Source organism: Lygodium microphyllum, chromosome 1 (genome assembly GCF_053477565.2).
Source record: "Lygodium microphyllum isolate KBCC chromosome 1, Lygodium_microphyllum_v1.1.10, whole genome shotgun sequence".
In the NCBI taxonomy this organism is placed as follows: Eukaryota; Viridiplantae; Streptophyta; class Polypodiopsida; order Schizaeales; family Lygodiaceae; genus Lygodium; species Lygodium microphyllum.
Genome location: NC_141135.1, coordinates 131,032,601 through 131,054,609, shown reverse-complemented (window position 1 = coordinate 131,054,609; position 22,009 = coordinate 131,032,601). Strand labels below are relative to the sequence as shown.

The 22,009-nt window shown below is 44.6% G+C and overlaps 1 protein-coding gene across 1 annotated transcript; it reads left to right on the top strand.

Annotated features, from left to right (window-relative positions):
* The first annotated feature begins 11,621 nt into the window (after positions 1 to 11,621).
* Positions 11,622 to 20,203, top strand: NBP35 (nucleotide binding protein 35). Its single transcript, XM_087681294.1, has 3 exons — positions 11,622 to 11,837; positions 11,931 to 12,032; positions 19,066 to 20,203. The coding sequence occupies exons 1-3, from the start codon at positions 11,789 to 11,791 to the stop codon at positions 19,986 to 19,988; spliced, it is 1,074 nt and encodes a 357-aa protein (XP_087537420.1). The 5' UTR covers positions 11,622 to 11,788; the 3' UTR covers positions 19,989 to 20,203.
* The last annotated feature ends 1,806 nt before the right edge of the window (positions 20,204 to 22,009 follow it).

Sequence of the window (22,009 nt, the reverse complement as noted above, 5' to 3'; positions counted from 1 at the left end):
CATGCCAAGATTTGTAGGCGCAATCCCAAGTTGTCATGCTATTGGGGTCAAGGTGTGGTGGCGCGGTGGTTGCCATGTCATGCCATGCCTTAAGGTAGGCAGTCCATTGAGTAGCTCCTTGTGCCGGGCCTCCCTTTTTTCTTGCCATCGCCTTGGACCTTGGAGACTTGGGTCTCTTAGTTAGTTTGCCAAGATGATTTGCCTTCATCACCAAGTCGAGTACTTGGACTATTTTCTTTGGCCTCTGCTAGATCTTTCTTTCTTGCTTTGTACTTAGACAAGCTAGTTGGTTCAACATGCCTTCTCGCACACAGAAGGTGCGGTCTTGGTGCATGGCACCTCTTTGGCTATTCTTAGCCTCATTTGGAGTTGAGGTTCTTGGTGGGGAATGGACTAAGTCATCACACTTAGCCTAGATTACGGGTTGTGAAAGTAGAGGTACCCTTGAAGCTCGTGGGGTGACGCCCATCTATGTGGTGCTTGGTGGGTCACGGATCCATAAGATTAGAATGACCACTCCTTGTACTACTTGCGGCCTGAGTGCCAAGATCTTGATCTTTGTTAGCATTGAGTATCATCCCAACAGGTTCCATAGGCCAAAGACAATCACCTTAAGAGTGAGTTGGAGAGTTCTCCAAGGCTCAACTAGCAAGGTCCCCTTCCATGGCACTAAGTTACCTTGATCGGGTCATATTGCGAGCACTCCCTCATGCTCTCCCTTCTTTGAGGCTTTGTCCTTTGACTCCTTCTTTTCAAGCTCATAAGGGTTTGCCTCTTCCGGTTCAAGGGCGCATCCAATGACTTTGTTTTGTTTTTGTTTTTTGAGTTGGATGCCTAATTAGACTCAAAGGTGGAACCCTATGCTACTAGCTTATGATTTTGCTACTTCCTTCAGGACCAAGGTCCTTGGAAGACTCCTCCCAAAGGGGGGGAGCGTGGGTAGGCACGTAGCACCCTGGTTCAGGGGTCCATGTAGTGCTGGACTCTCACTAGCTTAAACCATCAATCCTGGCGGGTTCCCTTAAAGGAATGCCATTTCCCAAGGTTGGGCGTCAGCTCGAAGGTGGTGTCTTGTCACACTCAAGCAAACACTGCCTCCTAACAACATTCGCTTGCTTGAGCGAGGCAGTGCCATCATTGGTATGAGTATATGAGCTTGCACACAAGTTCGCAAAGGGAGGATATCGCCATCTCCCTACCCGCAGTGGGGCAAGTATCATGCATATAGTGCTCCCAAGTACCTCAACATTGCCTTGTTGAGGAATGCTACCATGAGGCGATTCCCTGGGACCACATTCCTCGAGTGTGAATGAGTGCTCACCCAGTTGGGTAAACACACCCCCCAACCTCCCCACTAAGAAGTAGCATAGCTTCATCCTCTAAGGTACACTCTTGGGACAAAAGGCCACAAGCTTTGCTTATAATACCTGCAATGTGCCTATCACGTTCATCGATCAATGCAGGACAGGAGAACAGGATGTGTGCATAAGAGGTTCCTACTTCATGGGAGCTGCACAGGGGACAAGTTTGTCACCGAGAGTGATAGTATCTATCTGCCATCTTCACCCCACCGACTCGTGCCAAGCACAAAAACCGTTCCTCTGAAGCCTTGACGTTCTCCGATAGATTTGTGCAAAAGAGGTAGTTCTTTGAGCATTCGAACTTGTTCTCATTATAGGAGGAGAGTCTCACACACTCATGTTGCATTTCCCACTTCTTCTAGACATGGTATCTTATAGCGAGTAGAGGTGCTTTGGTGACATACTTTTCCAACCAATTCACGGTCCTGGAAGACCAGGTCCACTTGTGGACTTTCTTAGTACATGATGGTGGTTTCGAAAGTTCTCGAATCCACGTTCTAACCCCCAGGTATTTTTCAAAAGCACGTGCACGTAGCCCGCTGCAAAATGCTGGAATGGGGGGATATTGAATTCCTTATGCAAGGTAGTTGTACCAACTGCTGTCAACTTGACCCCCTTGCCTAGGATCCACTTCATCCCCCATGACCGCCATTGTCTCTAATGACTCAAGGAGTGTCTGACGATGTCCTCCCATAATCTCAACTCCGTACGTAAGGACTGGAAGCATGCACACCTTAAAGACATTGAGTCTAGTCCACATGGGGTCAAGCGGGAAGAGAGGAAGGCCTAGTAGGCATGAAGGGACTTACGGCCCTTCTCAATCCTCTCCCGAATTACTATTTCAATTGAGAATTCACTATCCAAGACGATGCCCAGGTAAGTGTACCTCTCACAGACTTTGATTTGTTCGGTCCCCAAGTAGAGTGGTCGATCCTTCAGAGCTTGCAAGCTACCATAGAAAACCATGGCATTACATTTCGATAAGCCAAAGCTCATTCCCCACTTGGTTGCCCACTCATTCAACCGGTTTAATGCCGCTTGCAGCTCCTTTACGGATTCTACAAGAAGAATTAAGTCATCTGCAAAAAGCAACCCCTAAATTTTCTCTCGAAGACCAGGAATGTTGACGCTAAATCCGTCACCCTCGATTATGATATCATTTATAAATATGTTAAAGAGGGTGGGGGATCTGGGGCACCCTTGGTGTACACCTTGCTTCACTGATATGGCTTCGGATAGGAGGTCTCCCACCCTCACCCTTATCTTTAGAAGCTTGGTATAGACCCTCTATGAATTGTATACAATGCCCTTCCACTCTACAAGCATGTAGCTTGCAAAACACGGCTTGGTGTGGCACCGTGTTGTATGCCTTTTTGAAATCAATGAAGGCAACGCATGTGGGTTTGCTCTCCACACACCACTGCTTCACAATATCTTCGAGGCATGCAACTTGTTCGATACACTCCTCGTGCTCACGAAATTTAGCTTGTGCTTTGAGGAAGAACTTGCAACCCTCTAAGGCCTTATAGATCATAGAGACCACAATCAATATTAGCACCTTGAGCAGTAGCAATATTAGAGATATGCCACGATAGTTGTCGAGCTTGGTAAGATCACCCTTGTTTGGAATGGACACCACAATGGATGAGTCCGAAATCTTACCAACCTCAAAAATTGTGTTAAGTACCTTTAGCATCGCTAGCTCATAGGGGGACTTTGGGATCTCCCTCTATCCACGGGACCCATTATCTTTGTATGCAAACTTGACCACTTCTGGGGGGATGCCATCTATGCATGTGGCTTTGTGTCTTTTAAGTTTCTTGATGCCGGACTTCAGACCACGCAATAGGAACGTCTAGGTCCTTAATATGGGGTCTTAGACGCTGACCTATATCCATTTGCTTCCAGTGGTCAGCGTTGTTACTTGTTCCGAGGGGGTCGTCATACACCTTAGAGTAGTGGCTCTCCCATATCTTCATGAGTTTAGGGGGTTCCATCTACAGAGTCCTAGTTGTGTCTTTGAGGGGTTGAGCTTTCTGCGTGCCCCGATTCTTGACTCTCACAATGCCTTTTTGGAGCTTCCACCATTTGTAAGACAACCTAGCTCATTGTAGACCTTTTCCCTTAGCAATTATACAAGAGAAGCTTTGGTTCTCGCTATCATGACATGCTTGTTCGGCTTGTTTCCAAATCTCAGCGTACTCTTCGAAGTTCTCAGGGTGAGATCTGGGCCGCTTCCAAGCCTTCCTTTTCAGGTTGATAGCATGACATGACTTGGGGTTGTGCCTTGGGGTTAAGCCTAAAATGGTTCTTAGGTAGTGGTGGGGGTCTAACAACTGACATGATTCTATTTTCTTGAGCAATAGCCTTCACTGTTTCACTGAAGGCTTTCGCCAAGCGATCTGGGAGTGGGTCCTCCCCCTCTACCTCCTTGTTGAGGTTGAACAATGGTGCCCATTTATTGCTAGACAGGAAAGCGCTTGCCACCGCATCTACCCTGTTCTCATCAATGCAAGGCACACGTGGAGTAGAGGGGTTTGAGCTTGTTACCATATCGTCCACTGCCTGCATCTTGCAGGTGACATGCTTGTGGTCGAAAATGTCGGTTGCCCTAAAGACATGCACCGCTGAGATTCTAGAAATCGCGGCATCATTCCCAACGTAGAAGTTGAGATCTGACTTTCCATGACCCATCTTGGAATGGTATTATGTAAGCTCGGAACCAACGGAGAATTCGGGGAAGTGTGCCTCCAAATACGGTCTTAATATTCTTTTCTTGCAATTCCAATCAACCTCGACTATGATTGGAATACCTTTTCGATGTAGGGTCCTTATCTTCTAGCACACATCTTTCAGTACTACTTATCTTCTCGTTGCGCATAACTGCTTTTGAGGAATATACATCCATGGCCCTTGCTCCCCTACACTGCAAGGAAAAAACTACACTAGTAGGCAGTTTGGGAGTCGACTGGCATAGCTCAAATGCTCTATAATCCCGTGAGATTATGGTGACCAATCCTCTCTCACCGGGATTTTTTGAACCCATGCGCTGGAATGAGTCATAACCATATAATCATAGGGGCCAGTCGCCTTGGAAAATTTGTGTCTCTTGCAGTCCAATTACATGCCAGTGTTCTTTTCGGGCCAACATATCGAGTTCACCCCGCTTGGAACAGAGTGAGTTGATATTGAGACTCATAAAGGTAGGTCTCTTATCGAGGCCTTGGCTTGTCTGTGATGACAGGGCTGCAACCTTGCGCTCTCTGAAAGGTACCGACTAGCGAGCATGCCACCAACAAAACATACTTTCCTCCTTAATACAAGCCAAAATGCTCAAGGCCGCTTCAAAGACTCGACTGTGATATCGAATCGCACAGATTGATTTCACAAACACCTGATTTGATCGCACTTCTTAACCTTCTGATATAAATCTAATCGGAGCATCCGTCTCAAGGCGCCCCACATAGACCATTCTGTGAGGCTTCTAGCCCCCCATATCACAAATCTTGGGTACATATGCAAGCTTGCTAACCTTAATGCTAAGGCCATGTCTCTGTCCCTCCCCGTGAGGACAGTGTGGGTCTCACTACAAGGCATCGAGGGTCCCACTATGGCAGAGGTAGTTGTCTCGCCATTACCAACACTGGTTGATCCATGCATGATTGAGGCATCATCAATTGTCTTGTTACAGGGTCTCTCCCTGTTCCTCTCACTCCCACTATATCTAGTCACCTAGGAGCTTCACTGTGCGATGATCAAGGCATACGTTGTTGTTATCCTTCTATTCCTGCAATAGTACTCTTGATTGTGGGTTAATGCACTTGTCTTGCTTGTCTCACTCGGTAATGGTATAAAGACAGGACCAGGTAGGTCCGCATTCCCTCCATTCTGTGGGGTCGCTAGGGTAACGACGCTGGTTGGTACTTAGGACTCCCATTTAGATCTTGGTACGCTTGGGGATTGGGGTCTCCACCCTCTTCGTTGCCCCGGTTTTTAGTCCCGGCTGGCACGACTAGCTTGTAAGGGTTAGGAACACTTCTCATTCCGAGGGGGCGCTGTGTCCGGCAATCCCACCCCTAGGCCATTTTCCTCACCTGACTCCAAGTTTTCTCTTTTTAGTTTAGGGACTGGTGAGTAGGCTATGTCCAGTCCATCACCTCGGAGCATCGTCACCCCTTAGGGGCCAACGCCCCCTCATGGTCGGAACTAGGGCCTCGTGTTCCTCGACGCGTCGAATGCCTACCGCCCTTGACTCGGCCACAGATTAGGCCGTTATGTTTTGGGTTTCAAAAAAGCCATGCCTAGGACCTTGAACTAATTACAAGAACCAACACCCACCCACTCAGATGTCCAAATTTGTACAAACACGCAAGCAGAGTTCAGGTCCAGGCGGCAAGGGAGCAGCATCCCTATGAAGCATTCGAAGGGATGAGGCCAAGTTCTCACCCTCACTTGTGCCTCATAGCTCCATGGGACCATGTGTGCTCAATCCATTTGCCTATGAATCCTCAATTACCCCCAAAATGGACTTGTGCATTAGGCCATTTGGGTCACCCCCTGTCGCAACTCGGTTGCCTAGGGTGAGTGCTATGACGCATGCTGGGATCTCCTGGCATCAATCCACTCCTTGGGGATTAGCCTCGGTTTCCTGCAATCCATGGGGTTGCCATCCCCCTCGAGCTCCTAAACGGACCATATGTCTTCGTACTGCCTCCCTTCCCTTCCAACCTGGTGAGACCCAGGGGAGTGTTTAAAACCACCCATCTTTGTCTCATCGCTCTTCAGGGTTGGGACGCTATACTCGAGGCAACCGAGTTTGTTCATCCTATCTGCCACATGTTGGCAACATTCCACTTGTTGGGTATTGTACTCTCCCCCAAGGAGACTTAGTGAAGATTCCATGGTGCGCCAATGTGGGGGGGTTCCACTCGATTGCATCTCACTGTCTTGCCTGGGACATTTTTACGGGTTCTCCCCTCCCATCATGGGTCTTCTCACCCTTAGGCCTTGAGGCCTTGATTCACAATATACGTTCCTTCCGAATTATGACAAGTTGCACATATTCTACCTTTTACCAAGATGCAGTTGTCACGTTGGGATCCATTATATTACTCCCAGCTATTGTTCAACTCTCTTGTTTGTATCATTGAGAAGGTGAAGGTCCTGCATACTTTGTTTTTGTTTTTGTTTTTTGAGCCGGGTGCCTAATCAGACTCAAAGGCGGAACCCTATGCCACTAGCTTATGATTTCACTACTTCCTTTAGGACCAAGGTCCTTGGAAGACTCCTCCCAAGGGAAGGAGCATGGGTAGACACCTAGCACCCCAGTTCACGGGTCTAGGTAGTGCTGGACTCTCACAAGCTAAAACTGATGATCCCGACGGGTTCTCTCAAAGGGATGCCATACCCCAAGGCTGGACGTCGACTTGAAGGTGGTTTCCTGCATACTCTTGGACCATCCAAGTTGGTTGCACAACTCCTTCACCTAACGTAACTCATCACTTCTTGGACTCTTGGTTTCCATGATGAGATACTCCCATAGGAGCATCCCAAGTCACTTGGACCTATCATTGAACTATTCGGCATTGAGGTGCTCAAAAAGCTTAATATCTTTGGCGTCAACTCCTCAAGCCCCCAATGGTCTAACCAACCCATTGGGGTAATTGGAGTTAGCCTAAGTTTCCCTTGGAGATGAAAAAACCCTGCCATTTCTCGCATTTTTGAGTAAAATACGCACAATGTTCACAATACACTTCTTTGCGGCAAGTGTACACGGGTACCAAACGCATCACCACATACTCCCTTGCAATAGAGCAGGTTTTTGTTTTTGTTTTTTGAGCCTGGTGCACCTCATATTTACACAAGTTGAGACCAAGTTCAGAGGAAGGCACGAGTTCATGGCTCGCCGGACTCTTTTGCACAGCAAGAGAATTCCCTTGTGCAACTGGCATTAGGGCGTGAGATCTTGGCTGCACAACACCACCTACTTCGTCACTTGCCTCAAAAGTGATCGAATGGAGTCTCCGTCGTCCTTCAAGCTCATTCCTTGTCTCCCAAGGGAGTGTCTCAAGTTGTGCCCCTTTAGCTTGGGCTTGTGATGGGGTCCTACAGCCATACCATCTCGAGCATCAACTCCTCAGGTCCCCAACAATCTAATTGACCCATTGTGATACTCGGAGTTAGCCTAAGTTTCCATGGGAGAAGATTGCCATCTTTCATGTTTGAGTAAAATATGCACGATGTTCACACTACACTCCTTTGCGGCAAGTGTACGTAGGTACCAAACACATCACCGCATACTCCCTTGCAATAGGGCAAGTGTAGGCATTAGACATGCCACCACACGTGCTACCCCATTTCTTGAAGAAGTGCAACATGGCACCACCGTATTTTGAAACCACCTCATGGTTTCATAAGTTGAGACCAAGTTTAGAGGAAATCAAAGTTTATGGCTCACTGGACTCTTTTGCGCGGCAAGAGAAATCCCTTGCGCGATTGGCATTAGGGTGTGAGACCTTGGCTACACAACACCACCTGCTTCCTCGCTCGCCTCGAAAGTGGCCAGTTGGAGTCTCCATCGTCCTTCAAGCTCATCCCTTGTCTCCCGAGGGAGTGTCTCCATTGGTGGCCCTTTAGTTTGGGCTTGTAAGGCCCGTAAGCCAGGTGGCCGCGACAAGGTAGGCCACCATGCACTCGGGTAGCCAATGACTCATTGGTTCTTTCTTTGATCCAAGTTGGCTGGGATGGGGTGTGGCCTTGGAGTAAAAACTGGGGTGCTTTGTCCTTAGCCACGATTTGAGTGGGGGGGTTTTGGAGGCATCTTCATTCTCATCTCTTATCCTGGCTCTATTGGCCTGCCTCCATTTCTTGGTGTTTGGTTTCACCATCTTCTTTGTCTCGTTCTCTTTCTCTTCCTTCTCTATCTTTTGCTCTTCTTCTCCTTTCTTATCTTCTATCTTTTCTTCTTTGGCCTTCCTACCTTGATCTATCTTTTCTTGCTCCTCTTGTTCTAGCCTATCTTCTTCCTTTGGCTTCCTAGCTCTCCATACTTGTTCTTTTTCCTTGTTCTCTTTGTCTTTTTCTTCTTGCTCCATCTTTTTTCTAACTTTCTTCTTCTTGTTTTTTCTACTTGTCATGGTCTAGCTTCTCTTTTTTGTTTTTGTTTTTGTTTTTTGAGCTGGGTGCCTAATCAGAAGCTTCTCTTTTTCTTGTTGCTTCTTCCTAGCTAACTCTACTTGTTCTTCTATCTCTTTTCTTCTATCTTCTTGCCTCATCTTTTCTTTGATCTTCTCTATGGCTCCATCTAACAACTCTTTTTCTTCTTCTTTCCTATTATCTTCTTCTATCTCATCCCATATTCTCATGATTCTCTCCTTTAACTCTTTTCCTAGCCTATCATCATTGAACTGTGAGGGTTTGGTTGATTCTTGTTGTTGGGGTTGTCAGGGTCGAGGTTTTCCAAGATCTGGGCTGAGCTCATCCTCCCCCTCTTCTTCTTTCTTTTCTTTTAACTCCTCTCTCTTTTCTTTTTCTTCCCCTATATCATAATCTAAAGTAGAAGTGTTGGTTCCATGTAGCGGATCCCCTCCCCCAGGTGCTTTTGCCCTTCCATCCTTGTCTTCTAACTCTATCTCTTCATTTACTTCCTCATCTTCTTTCTTATCGAAGGCATCTCATGCCTCACAAGAGGGCGCCAACTTGGCCTCACCCTCAATCTCATTGGGTAGAGGTGTTCCAAGATCAGTATTGAGCTCATCCTCCCCCTTCTCTTCTTCTAACACTGGTTCTTCAACCAACTGGGTTTCTTGTGGGTACAGTGGCTCATCCCTCTGACATGTCTTCCTCTTCTTTTTTGTATCCTAACTCCATCATGATATTTTCTACTTCTGAACTCACATCCATTTTCCATCCTTGTCCCTTCACATACTATTCCATCATTTCTTCTTCTTCTAGGACTTCTTTGATTTGGCATTCCTCGGGATAGGGGTAGTCGGTGTAGAGGTATTCTCCTTCCTGGTGGTAGTCGATGGGCACATATTTAGGGTAGCAGTATCCATCTCCTTCAAGAGGGTATTCATTGTCGAAGTATTGATCTTCAGGGTAGTAGTCGGGGTAGTAGCCATCAACTTCTTCTTGGGGGTGAGGTATTCCAGGATCAATGTTGATCTCATCCTCCCCTTGTCTTCTTCTTCATCTTCATCCTATCATATTTCTTCTTCTTCTTTCACCTGTTTCTGCTTCTCTTGGCTCTTTGGTTCTTCTTTGGTTGGCTTCGATCCATTCTTCAGCTCTTGGACTCTTTTAGCCCACATCTGCTTCAAGTATGGTTCAACCCCATTCTTTGGCTTCTTCAGATCTAGAGGCAGTCTCCCAGTCCTACCTTTGTGTGATTTTCTCTTGTAGCTGCATGTCAAGGTCTCGGGCCGTCTTTACTTGCCATAGTCTGGCTCTCTCTTGCACCATTATAAACTGGTAGTTAACCTCTTCTAGGTCTTCATCCAGCTCTTCAACCTTCTCTTCGAGATCATCCAATACGTTGGTGGGTCTTCTTTAGCATGTCGATGGTTCTCCTTGTTTGCTCAATCATTTTGAGCCGTAGCTCTTTCTTCCTGTATGTGATTTTGAGCCAGTGACATAGCTCCTCTTTCTCTTCAAAGAAAGTGTCCTCCCACAGCCTAAGCTCTTTCCAATACATTTTGAATGGTATGCTGCACGCTCTTATCACGCCTCGGCCCCATCTCAACTTTGTTGGCACATCAGGTTCTCTTTCAATTTTCAGTAGAAAACTCTCCCGGGAGGGTGTCGCGATGTGGCGCATTGTGCCGTGTCGCGTCACGTCACACCGTGTCATGTTGCATCGTGTCAGGGTCATGTCGTATCAGGGTCGTGTCGCATCATGTTGTGTTGGGGTTGTTGCGTCACATTGCGGGACGCATTGTGTTAGGATCTCCTCTGCGTCCATGAGCCTGCTTCCCTTTCGAGCTAGTATGCTCCGTGCTAAAGTTGCTATGGTACCAAGTATTACGAACCTTCACAAGACTTCATGGTAAAACCTGTCATGAGGCACAAAAGGCACAGCGGAATGGCACACAAGATATATCAATAAGGAATCTTTGTATTCATGATATAAAAAAGGGACTACGTTGAGGCACATCTCAAGACTACACCCCGTGATGCCGCACATATGAGGGTTTACCACTGAGCATAGAGAATCACATGTAGAGTGAAAACCAAGTTGAGCTTAGAGTCACAATTACTCCCTATATAGGTGTGTGACGGTGCATACCTGGTCCCACAGGTCCGCATGTGAAACCCGCACAAGCAACATGGCTCGCGGGCACGTAGCATTGCGTCGCGTCCTAAACACACAGTAGGAGCCAACTCGCAAGACATGTCAAGGCGACATGCCGTCGCATCACAGCATGACCCTGTCGCATCGCGTCGCGTCACTAGCCTTTACGCCCTTGATGTCCCTTCCATGTCGCGGCTCGCTCATAGTACGCGTGAGGCCATTGGCTTCACAAACCTGCTTGAACTGCTCCATGAAGCTATAAGGGTCATTGTCTGGCTAGTATTTATCTAATTTACTCACGACTATAGGGATTTTAGACTGGCTCTTAGAGCCCTAAGTAACCCCTAATCCTTCAAGAAACAAGGTTTCCATTGTAGTGGCACTTCGCCCGGCTACCTCGCTCAAAATGAGAACCCTGCACATCGGGAGGCAAAAATGATGGTTGCTCCATGAGGCACGGCCTACATGGAGGAGGTGGGAAGACATGGGTTGCCCAAGCCTCACATTCCCTTCCCTCATACCTCCCTCACCCACGGTGTTGGCGTCGTGTTGCAGTGCGTTGATAGCTCCACCCACCCATCGCGACAAAGACCCTTGCTGTACTCCGGCTACCTTGTACATACATTTTTGCTATGAATATGACGTGATGCCCTCAAGGTGGACCCTTGTGCAAACTCCTGTTCATGTTATGATCCGTGTTGCGTTTCGTGTCGCATTCTGTGATGTGTTGAGGGGTCAAGGTGGCAGAGTTGGGAAAAGGGTCTAGAGTTGCTCTAGGGCCTAGATGGGGTTCAAAGAGGGTCCCATGCGGGTCTCCGAGGGCTAGACCATCACAGGTGTTTCTAGCTCCTATGCCATAATATAGCTACAAAGCCCATACCTTTACAAAGGGAAGGGACTAGGAACCGATGGCCCACCAACTGCCTTAGGAGTGGAATTGAGCCTTGGAACATTGCTGGCGCAAACAAAGTCGCCGCCTTTTACAGGTCATCCGCTTGCCACCAGGCACCGCCTGCTGCATATCGCACTCTCAAATTCTCAACCTCGTCAAAATTTTCTTTCATCTCCCGCTCCGCCCCCCCTTTCTCTCGCTCGCCCTCGCCCGCTCGTGTCACAAGAGGACCTGTCAAGGGGCATGGCTCAAAACGGGCCCGTGGGCGACGTCCCAGAGAACGCCAACCAGCGTAGCTCCTCTCTCTTTCCTTTTCTTCATGCATTTTGCTGTCGTTATTTCTCATTTATGCTGACCTTTTTCTGCCTTTGATTATCTGTATCAGACTGCCCTGGAACTGAAGCTGAGGCAGCTGGTAAAGCTGCCGCCTGTGAAGGTTGTCCCAATCAACAGATTTGTGCAACAGCTCCTAAAGGCCCTGATCCAGGTATGCATTTGCTCACTACTAAAGGGCAGTAGAACATAAGTTTTGCAAACCCACAATCGTTAACAACAACAAATCAGAAAATTAACCGCTCACAGAGAAGGGAGCTAGAGTACACTTGCAATAGCACAAGACACCAATTGGTCCCAAAGCTCGGTGCCCTTCTTGGAAGCTACTAACTCTTTGGAGTCCTTCCGTAAATGACCTTTTTTTCCACGGTAGTAACATTGGGTCTTTGAATTCTTCTTCTTCAAACCCCTCTCTAAAGCTACAAGAGCCTTAGGTTGAGCCTTAGGTTCGGTCTTTGACTTCTTCTTTTTCAAACCCCTCTCTAAAGCTACAAGAGCCTTACTAAAACCTGATGAAAGCTTTCCTTGTAACTGCAACGATGCCTCATGCTCAAGCAGCATCGAGGTCATGTGTAAAATTGATAGGAGTTGATGATGTTTGTGCCTCAAAGCATTCGTCACTCCATCAAACATTGGAGGGAGTTTGGAGTGTACGAGTCCAATAAGATGAGCCTCTAAAAGGACGAAAACATGCTTAATTAATGAAGCAGCCTCGTTTGTTTAAAAGAAATGCGTTGCTAGAGAGTCCGAGTCTCATAAGCACAAACTCACTTGGGAGGGCCCAAACTTTCTATAAATAAGTATGCTGCCTTCTATTGAGCCTTCAATCTCGTTTTTGCAAGTTTCAGGTGTTTTCAGCTTGCCGCCCACATCTCTATCACGGAGAATATCATAACCTTAACTGTCCCTTCTATCACCTACAGTCTAGTCCCTTCTATCACCTACAGTCTAGTGTTTGTTTCCAGCCCTCCACCTTCCATTTGCTGTTGTTTCCAGCTAGGTGATTGCTGTTGACCATGTGCATAGCTGTCGTGTAGCCTGCCACATCAACATACTGCTGCGTTTGCAGGTCCCGGTTGCCGCTAGCGCAGTTTTCTCTCTCCTGATTGTTGTCGCTGCAGTTTTCTCTTTTTTGTTTGTTGTTGCCATCATTTTCTCTTCTCACAATTGGTTTGATAGTTTTCTCTCTCCTCAGCGTGTCGGAGCAGATTTTCTCTCCATTACTTGTGTTTATTGCTTTCTTTCCTGTAGCATGTGTTTTTAGTCTTTCTCTCTGCTCACTTGCGTTTTTAGTCATTCTCTCTCTTGCATTGCCGTCTGCGTCAGATCCAACCTTTCTTGGTTGCGTTTGTTGGTGTTCGACATTTGGAGGCTGCCTTGCTACGATTCGGGATCCGTTCAGAGTATGACACACTCTCTAACTCATTATCCTTGTTCTGATCCTTCAGATACAGGAGTTCAAGGTTTAGTATTCATTCATTGCATAATGTGATTGCTGCATGAGCATTATATATTCAGTAGTCATATCACTTCATTTATTTTCTGTGTTCTTTGTCTTTGAGTTATTCTAACCCTAACTGTGTTTTCTTTTATTAGTGTGTGCTTTGTCGTACGGTTTCTATTTGTGTTTCTGGGTTAAGGTATTGAATTGTTCACTTGCCCAAGCGCCCTTTTACAATTATGGGAGCCGTGCCCAAGGTAAAGAGGTAGCTGCTATGGGAACGCCGGGTATCAAGATCTCGTGCCCAATCAAAATCAATGTAACACAACACACCAACACAATAGTGGGAGAGTCACAAGGAAAATGAAGTGTCGCCTGTAAGCTCCTCAAGTAGATGGCCTTAGTAGTGCCATCGAAGAGAGCCCTATACTTAGCCTCAGCCGTGGAATCTGCCACCGTCTCTTGCTTATAGTTGGACCAAGAAATGGGAGCCGTGCCTAAGGTAAAGAGGTAGCCGCTATGGGAACGCCGGGTGTCAAGATCTCGTGCCCAATCAAAATCAATGTAACACAACACACCAACACAATAGTGGGAGAGTCAAGGAAAATGAAGTGTCGCTTGTAAGCTCCTCAAGTAGATGGCCTTAGTAGTGCCATCGAAGAGAGCCCTATACTCAGCCTTAGCCGTGGAATCTGCCACCGTCTCTTGCTTATAGTTGGACCAAGAAATGAGAGTCGTGCCCAAGGTAAAGAGGTAGCCGCTATGGGAACGCTGGGTGTCAGGATCTCGTGCCCAATCAAAATCAATGTACCCTTGCAAACATAAACCGGAACCATATGTAAGGCCATAAGAATAAGTACACTGTAAATAACACAACACACCAAGACATGCAATTCAATGTGACATCCTAGGTGCTGTGAAATACTGATTGAGTATGCCAACTAAGTAAGCTAAATTTGGCCTGTCGCTTAGTATGAATTAACCAAAGAAGTTTTTCTACAACAGATCGATAGGTATGTGCATCAAACGACTGGCTAAGAGTATCCTTCGATAAGTGGACAATAGGATCAAGAGGCGTGTGAAGGTGATAAAGATCGAAGCTCGCACGGGAGAGCTATGGCGGGAGAGTAAGAGCAAGAGAGAGAGAGACTCACAATGTGGGAACTCCAATAGTCACAATGTGTGACCAGCTTTCCCTTTATTTATCTGACACTAAAAGAATAAAGAATAAAGTGACGGTGACGGGCGCCCGTTGCTTGCAATTTGCAGGCGCGGGTACTGTTAGTGTAGTAATATACGGGCAGTTAGGTGGAGGCGCCTTTACCCCCAACAAGCTCTTACTTAAAGGCGAATCTGTCCCAGTGAGGAGTGAAAAAGAAAAAGAAAAGACAGTCAACATGTATAAATGCACAACAGGATGAGGAAAGACGTCATCTCATTCCACGCCCATTAATCTTTTGAGAAAGGCAAAGCGCTCCGTAGAGAGGCTTTTGGTGAGCAGATCAGCTGGATTCTGGTCAGTCGAGATTTTGACAAGGTCAACAGACTTGTCCTCACCGACCCCACGTATGAAGTGATACCTCACCTCAACGTGTTTGGTCTTTGCATGGAAGATCGGATTCTTGGCTAATTGAATAGCACTCATAGAATTCGAATGCAGTGTAGGGATAGTATCAATACCAAGGTCATGAACCAAACGGCCTAACCATATGGTTTCCTTGCAAGCCTCAGTGGTTGCAACATACTCGGCCTCAGTGGTAGAAAGAGCCGTATTCGAGTACTTAATTGGTCTTCACCCACTTCATAGACGATAGAAATGCCCTAAATTCAATGGCTGGCTAGTTATCCACTTGAATTTAGCTGAAATTCATTTTCAGCTCTGAAAAATCCAAGACTTGGAGTTTCCAATCTTTGGCACGCTTCTCGAGGTTCTTGCTAAACTCTATTTTCTACTGTAAATTAGGGTTTATAGCAGAGAAATTTGCAATTTCTTAGCCTCCAAGGGTCCAAATGTTGAGATCTTCGGAGTGAAGCTGTGAAATGGCTGGAAGATGAGAGAGAAAGATGGATGCAAACTTGTTGCAACCCATTGGAGGTGATGAAAACTCAAAATTTGCAAAAAAGGCTGAAATTGCAGCCTTTTCTCCTTCACAAACCAACCTACAAAAATCAGCAACTTTCCTTCTTTTACATGCTTCTCTGCTCGTCTCAGCCTTGTGTTGATGGCAGATGCGCAACTCTCTTGCTCGCCCTCGAATGTTGAAAACACAACCGTTTGTTGCATTAAAATCTTCTCTTTGGGTTTGCCCATGATCAATCATCCCTTCAACGTTGCTCTAATACTGTGTCAAAGTGCAGCGAGTGTAAAAGTGTGGTTGAATTGAAAAGAGATGAATATGGAGAGAGAGAGAGAGAGAGAGAGAGAGAGAGAGAGAGAGAGAGAGAGAGATTAGATATGCTCAATGCCTCACCCTCGTAAGGTACCAGTAACCATGTGTGAGCACGGATATTGGGTGGGTTTTAACTTGTATGTCAGATGAGGTCTATGTGATCAGATGGCAAAAATATGATCTTTGTGAATCTAGCCTTTGGGTTAGATAGAGTAGTTATGTTGGTAGCAACTCAAAGTACAATGCATCAAGTTGCAGGGTGTGGGAGTTATTAGGGGCCCTTGGTTGGGGGGTCTCAAGGGGGCCAACAACCCCTTCTGATGGGGATTCGAGGGTAGTGCTCCTAGCTTGATGGTGAAGGGAGTATTTCTTGGCCGACTAGGGAAGGTTTATTATATGGTTGGACATGCCGTTCATACTACCTTCTCGGGCTATAAAGGGAAGACCTCTGTAAAGCTATCGTTAATCTATATTTCACCCAGTCAAAGTTAATGTAGCTATCCTTAGGCGCTTCGCTTATCATTTGTTTGGATTGTCATCTAAGCTTCGCAGTGGAAGCACACAAGTGGATAAAGCTAGCTTTGTATCAATTCCTTTGAAACTAAAGCGGTTTTTGTTCTTCTCATATTTGTTGTGTGTTTTCTACTCCTTGCTCATATTTTGTCTGTTGTGCTGTATAATTTCTATAAGAGAGAGGAGATAGTAGAACACAAAACTTTTCATTGTATCAATGTTGAATAAAGGGAGCAGTTGTCACGCTGACGTGAAATTTTGAGATGCTCTAATCTTGCCAATAACATTTGATTACATGTGCAAGGTTGTTTAGTACATGTGATGCACATGTTAGTTATTTCATGGTAATAGGCTAAGGACCTTGAGGATGCAGTTGGTGCCAAAGGCAAAAGTTGTAATAAGTTATACTGAATAGATACTAGGTGATACTTGGTGTCAGATTTTGGCCTAAATCAATTTATTGGCCATTAATGTCGGTGATAACATTAAAGACTAGACATTATTAATTAATTAATTAATGCCAGCGTAAGGATGAATTACTACTAAGGGATACTTGGAAGACAAATTGACCTAACTAATTTAATTATTGGCTAGCGAAATTGATTTTTTAAGCACTAGAATAATTATTAAATTAATTTTTAAAATTAATTTAATAAGTTGGATAATGCTAAAAAATGGGATTAGAAAGTTGTCACTTGGCAAAACTTGCCCATGCAAGTAGAAAAAGCGGTTTTAGGGGCTGATGGAAGTCTATTCTAGCCATTGTGAGAGAGGAGGAGGTTGTTAGAGAGCAAGGAGAGGCTGTTGATGGAATTTACAGCCACCATGGATTAGTCCTACAGCATGTGATAGCAGTTTGGAGCCCTCCAAGAGTAGGTGTAAGTAGCCCAGGATCCTTTTGGTACAGATGATAGCATATAGGGTGGAGCAGTAGTCTATTTGGTGGTCCTAAGCTGTAGTGACAGCTTCCATGGTTGTTTAAGCAGGGCAGAAGTAGTTTTTCAGCATTTCTTGCGATGAAACTCTGAAATCTCTCTCTAAAGCATTCTCTCTTATCCTACAATCATCTCTCAAGTTGTCTCAGCATTTTCTAGCAATTCGAGTCATGAGAGGAAGAGATTTTAATCAATCTTTGTTGTAAACCCTAATTTACATTAGGAATTAGGGTTTTGACAGTTGCCTTGAGATATGCACTCAGAATTGAGGGCCTAGGACTTGAATTCTAGCAGCTGAAATTGAGGAATATTAGGGAGATTCAAGAGGCCAGCTAGGCAATATCAGATTTGGGGCTGAATTTGTCTTTCAAGGAGGAGGGTGAAGGCCAATCCCCAAGCAAACCAAAGGGAAAACTGGTTTGGAGTCTTGTCGGTTAGTTTTGACAGCAAGAGGCACTTGGATTAGCGGATAAGATTAGAGGATCTTGGTTGTATTCTTTCTATTTGCAATGTAAGATAAATAAATACTGCAAGGGGTGCTAATTTTGGGGCCAATAGGATGTCCAGTGTCCAAGATTGTATGGTAAAGTGTGCATTTTAGTTTTGTGAATTTGTTAATTGCTGTAATTAGTGCTTAATCAAGTTATTTACCACCCTAGTCGAGAAGGAAGGCTAGTTTTAGCAGATCTGTTTAAAATGCTGTTGAATGTACCCACTGCTGATCTCTCAACTTGCACACATCAAAACTGAATGATATGTGACCCCAGGCAGCCAGCCTATAAGTAGACCAAATAAAACAATAAAATAATGCAGGTCAGCCTGTAAAATACTGGCCGACTGCAATAAATCAATAAAATAATACTCTGCAGGTAGGCTGCCTGCCGTGTGGCACCTGCCCTTACTGCCCACCCTGCCTGGGACTGTCAGAGGTGATGGAAAAACTGCTGTGGTCAGCTGGTGACTGCATGAATCTGTCCAACCTGACCTGGAGATGCATGAATTGCCCTAGAATGATTGTATGCTACCTGTGCCTGTCCAGGGGATGACTAAATCTCTAACATCTCTCTCTCACTCTCTCTCTATATGGAGTGTTATTGTCCATTGCCAACTTCTCTCTCTCTCTCTCTCTCTCTCTCTCTCTCTCTCTCTCTCTCTCTCGCACGTGCACCCACGCATGTGCGTGCGCTCAATTGAGCTTAATTGCTCACAGCCAGCTGCTCCTCACTCTCTTAGGCTCCAGCACCAACAGGCTTTGGGTTGCCTGTTGGTCAGTCACCGTTGGGATAGAGCACAGACATTGGATTCTTGGACTGCTGCCTGTGTTTACTACTGTCTGGTTGTGGCTTGGTAGTTAGTGGATGTGATATTATGCTGGTAGTTGTCACTACGCGCTTCTTTGGATGAAAATAGTATTCCTTGATTGTTTGAGTGGGCTTTCCTTGGTTTTCTTTTGGTGAGTAGGAAACCCACCCCCCCTCCCCCTCCCCCCCAAAAGCATTACATTTGGTGTTATTTTGTGACTAGCTACAAATTTTTTCCATTTATGTGCTGATAAATGAAAGAGTAATTACTGTAGATGTCTTGTCTAGATGTTTTCTCTGTTTCTTTGGATGAAAATAGTATTCCTTGATTGTTTGAGTGGGCTTTCCTTGGTTTTCTTTTGGTGAGTAGGAAACCCACCCCCCATCCCCCCCAAAAGCATTACATTTGGTGTTATTTTGTGACTAGCTACAATTTTTTTCCATTTATGTGCTGATAAATGAAAGAGTAATTACTGTAGATGTCTTGTCTAGATGTTTTCTCTGTTTCTGCTCAATGCATTTGAAGTATGCATAAAAGCTTGAAAGTGTGTTGTTGTTTCCTTATGTTGGTATATATTTTACAGCCTGTTGGTGTTGTGATTTGCAGATTTGGCTCAGATTGCAGAGCGAATGCAATGTGTGAAGCATAAAATATTAGTGCTGTCTGGGAAAGGTGGAGTTGGGAAGAGTACCTTTGCATCACAACTATCATTTGCATTAGCAGGGAAGGATAAGCAGGTTGGTCTGCTGGATATTGACATCTGTGGTCCTAGCATCCCCAAAATGCTTGGGCTTGAGGGTCAAGAAATTCATCAGAGCAATCTTGGCTGGTCACCTGTCTATGTAGAAGACAATTTGGGTGTGATGTCCATTGGTTTCATGTTACCAAATCCTGATGAAGCGGTTATTTGGAGAGGCCCACGCAAGAATGGATTGATTAAGCAGTTTTTGAAGGATGTGTATTGGGGGGACCTGGATTATCTAATTGTGGATGCACCACCTGGAACATCAGATGAACATATTTCAATAGCACAATACCTAAAAGCTACTGATGTCGATGGGGCAATCATCATCACCACCCCACAAGAGGTTTCGATTATTGATGTCAGAAAGGAGATAAATTTCTGCAAAAAAGTTGGGATACCAGTTCTTGGTGTGGTGGAGAACATGAGTGGTTTACTGCAGCCTTTATCTACTTTGAAATTCAAAACTGTAACTGAAAATGGTGAAGAACAGGATGTTACCCAGAATGTATTTGAAGAGCTTTTGCAGCATGCTCCACACTTGAAGTCAGTTTATGCTTTCTCTGAAGTATTTCATGTTCTTGGTGGAGGTGCAGAAAAGATGGCCAAGGACATGAAGGTTCCATTTCTTGGGAGGGTGCCCTTGGATCCTGAGTTGAGCAGAGCAGCTGAAGAAGGACGATCTTATTTCACTGATTCTCAATGTGGATCAAGTGCACCATTTCTCAACAGGATCATTAATAAGATCGTGCATACTGTTGAGTCTGATGGTAGTGAAGTAGATTGACTTGATCTTCTTAGCAGCATAGCGAGCTTTTAACGTCCTGGTTGCATGTAAATAGTGCTATTTACAAGGCCTTGTTGAAGGCATGAGTAAAATCTTACTTAAATCTGGTATTTCCAATGTATATCTGGATGCTGTTGAAGCTTCACTCCACTGGAGTTTTTATATGATGTTTTTTTAGAAGTCTTTTGTTAAAGAGACCATATTTGAATGTGTTACATCACAACTCTCATTTTCTAGCATTTGCAATACTTGTTTTGCCAGAAACTTATATTTCATCTTCTTAAATCTTTGAAGTATTTCTTTAACCTTCGAAACTAATAATGGAGTTGTGTTTTGGTCTATTAAAGTTGCCTGGATGCACTTTGGTGCAAGCCAACAATGTAGCTAGAGGTGTTATGTCAATCACGAGTACTGATGGCAGCCTGAAAAAGCAAACCACCTCTCTGGATAAAGGATCAGAACAGAGCATGTATGTGTGCTGGCAACTGTCACCATTGCAAGGACACAACACATTAGCTGTGACTTCGTCAATGGCCATGATTAGAAGTGAGTACTTGGTGTACCACAGCACACCACCAAAAAGATGTTAAACTGATTTATAAAATCAGCCTACACACATAAACAGTGTAACTTACCGATAGATCATGGTTAGGGTTTCATTTTTCATTATTTAAAGACACTTTGTGCCTCATTTGTACAAGTGGCATCATTCAGTGTGATTGTCTCGAGCGTTGTACTCTCTCTTTATCTCTCTTGTACTCTCTCTATCTCTCATTAATACACTACTACTCCATGATTGAGTATTGTAGTGCATTGATTAATTCTTTCATTCCATTCATTTTTCATTAAATTAATTGCACAATAGAGTTTCGTGTGATAATATTGGCATCAGGCTAGTGTGCAACTACCTTGCGCTTGCTGCATTCCTTGCCTAGTGTTGTGCCTGTTGTTGGAACACTTGCATACTCTGATCTACCCTTTCTATGGTACATTGTTGTTCATTTTGCCCATGATTTGACATTAGCTCATTGCAGGGGCTTTTACTTGGTGGTTCGATCTTATGTTTGGGTCTAATAGAGTGCTTTGCTTGGTCTCATAACAAGAATGTACTTAGAAACTTAGTTTTGGGAGCTATTTAAATTTCATTAGTCAATGTTTACTTTTTGGTGATACATTAGTATGATGTTGGAATAGTTTTATATATTAGTGTACTTTCTGTCTTCCACATAGTACACGAAGTTGTAGGAGAGTATGCCATCACCCAAAGCTAAGATGATAGATCAATCAAGATGATATGTGGATGAGTAGACCCTTATGTTGCTAGGGTGACAATTTGTTATTGGCATGTGTTTCGCTTGGATTTGCAAGAGCTCATTTGCCTCTTGAGAAACAAGAATAAGCAACTAAAAGAGCTATTGGAAAATTATATCCTCATCAAGAAAAGGATGTGTGAATGAAATTATATTGTTTGTTCTAATTTTACTTTTGTGCTCTCACAAGTTCTTTGTGTATGTGTGTGTGTTTTTGTATCTTTCTTAATCTATCATGGATGCATAGTCTAGTGTATAAGAACACTCCATACGAATGCATAGCAACATGATTTTTCCTTAAAAGTTATGTTTTTTGAACCAGGTGTACCTTCATATGCATGGCTATGTAGATGCTCATACGAAAATTGTCATGAGTTGATGCCACATTAATTTTTGAGCCTAAACATGCATCAAATCAAAGTTGGTTGCATTCAAATACTTTGTAAGGCATGTTAATATCTACCTTAATTGTAACCTTGATCTCAACCTAATGAATTAGCTTCTTATTTAACATTGCATTTGATGGTATATGTATTGGCATATTTATCAATGCAATTATGATCTTGATTTTTAAGCCATTATTTATTTTTCTCATATTATTGTATATGATGATTTCCATTGCTGGTGTTTTCACACTTGCAATCTACCCATTGAAAGTTGGTCCTTAACAAAAAATTCAATCTATTTTGAATCAAGGTTAAAGATGTTCGT

Excerpts from the sequence above, each read along its gene's own strand:
- NBP35 (XM_087681294.1), top strand. The coding sequence starts at position 11,789 with ATGGCTCAAAACGGGCCCGTGGGCGACGTCCCAGAGAACGCCAACCAG. Across the intron at positions 11,838-11,930 it reads CCCAGAGAACGCCAACCAGC|ACTGCCCTGGAACTGAAGCT; the intron begins GTAGCTCCTCTC and ends TATCTGTATCAG. Across the intron at positions 12,033-19,065 it reads TCCTAAAGGCCCTGATCCAG|ATTTGGCTCAGATTGCAGAG; the intron begins GTATGCATTTGC and ends TGTGATTTGCAG.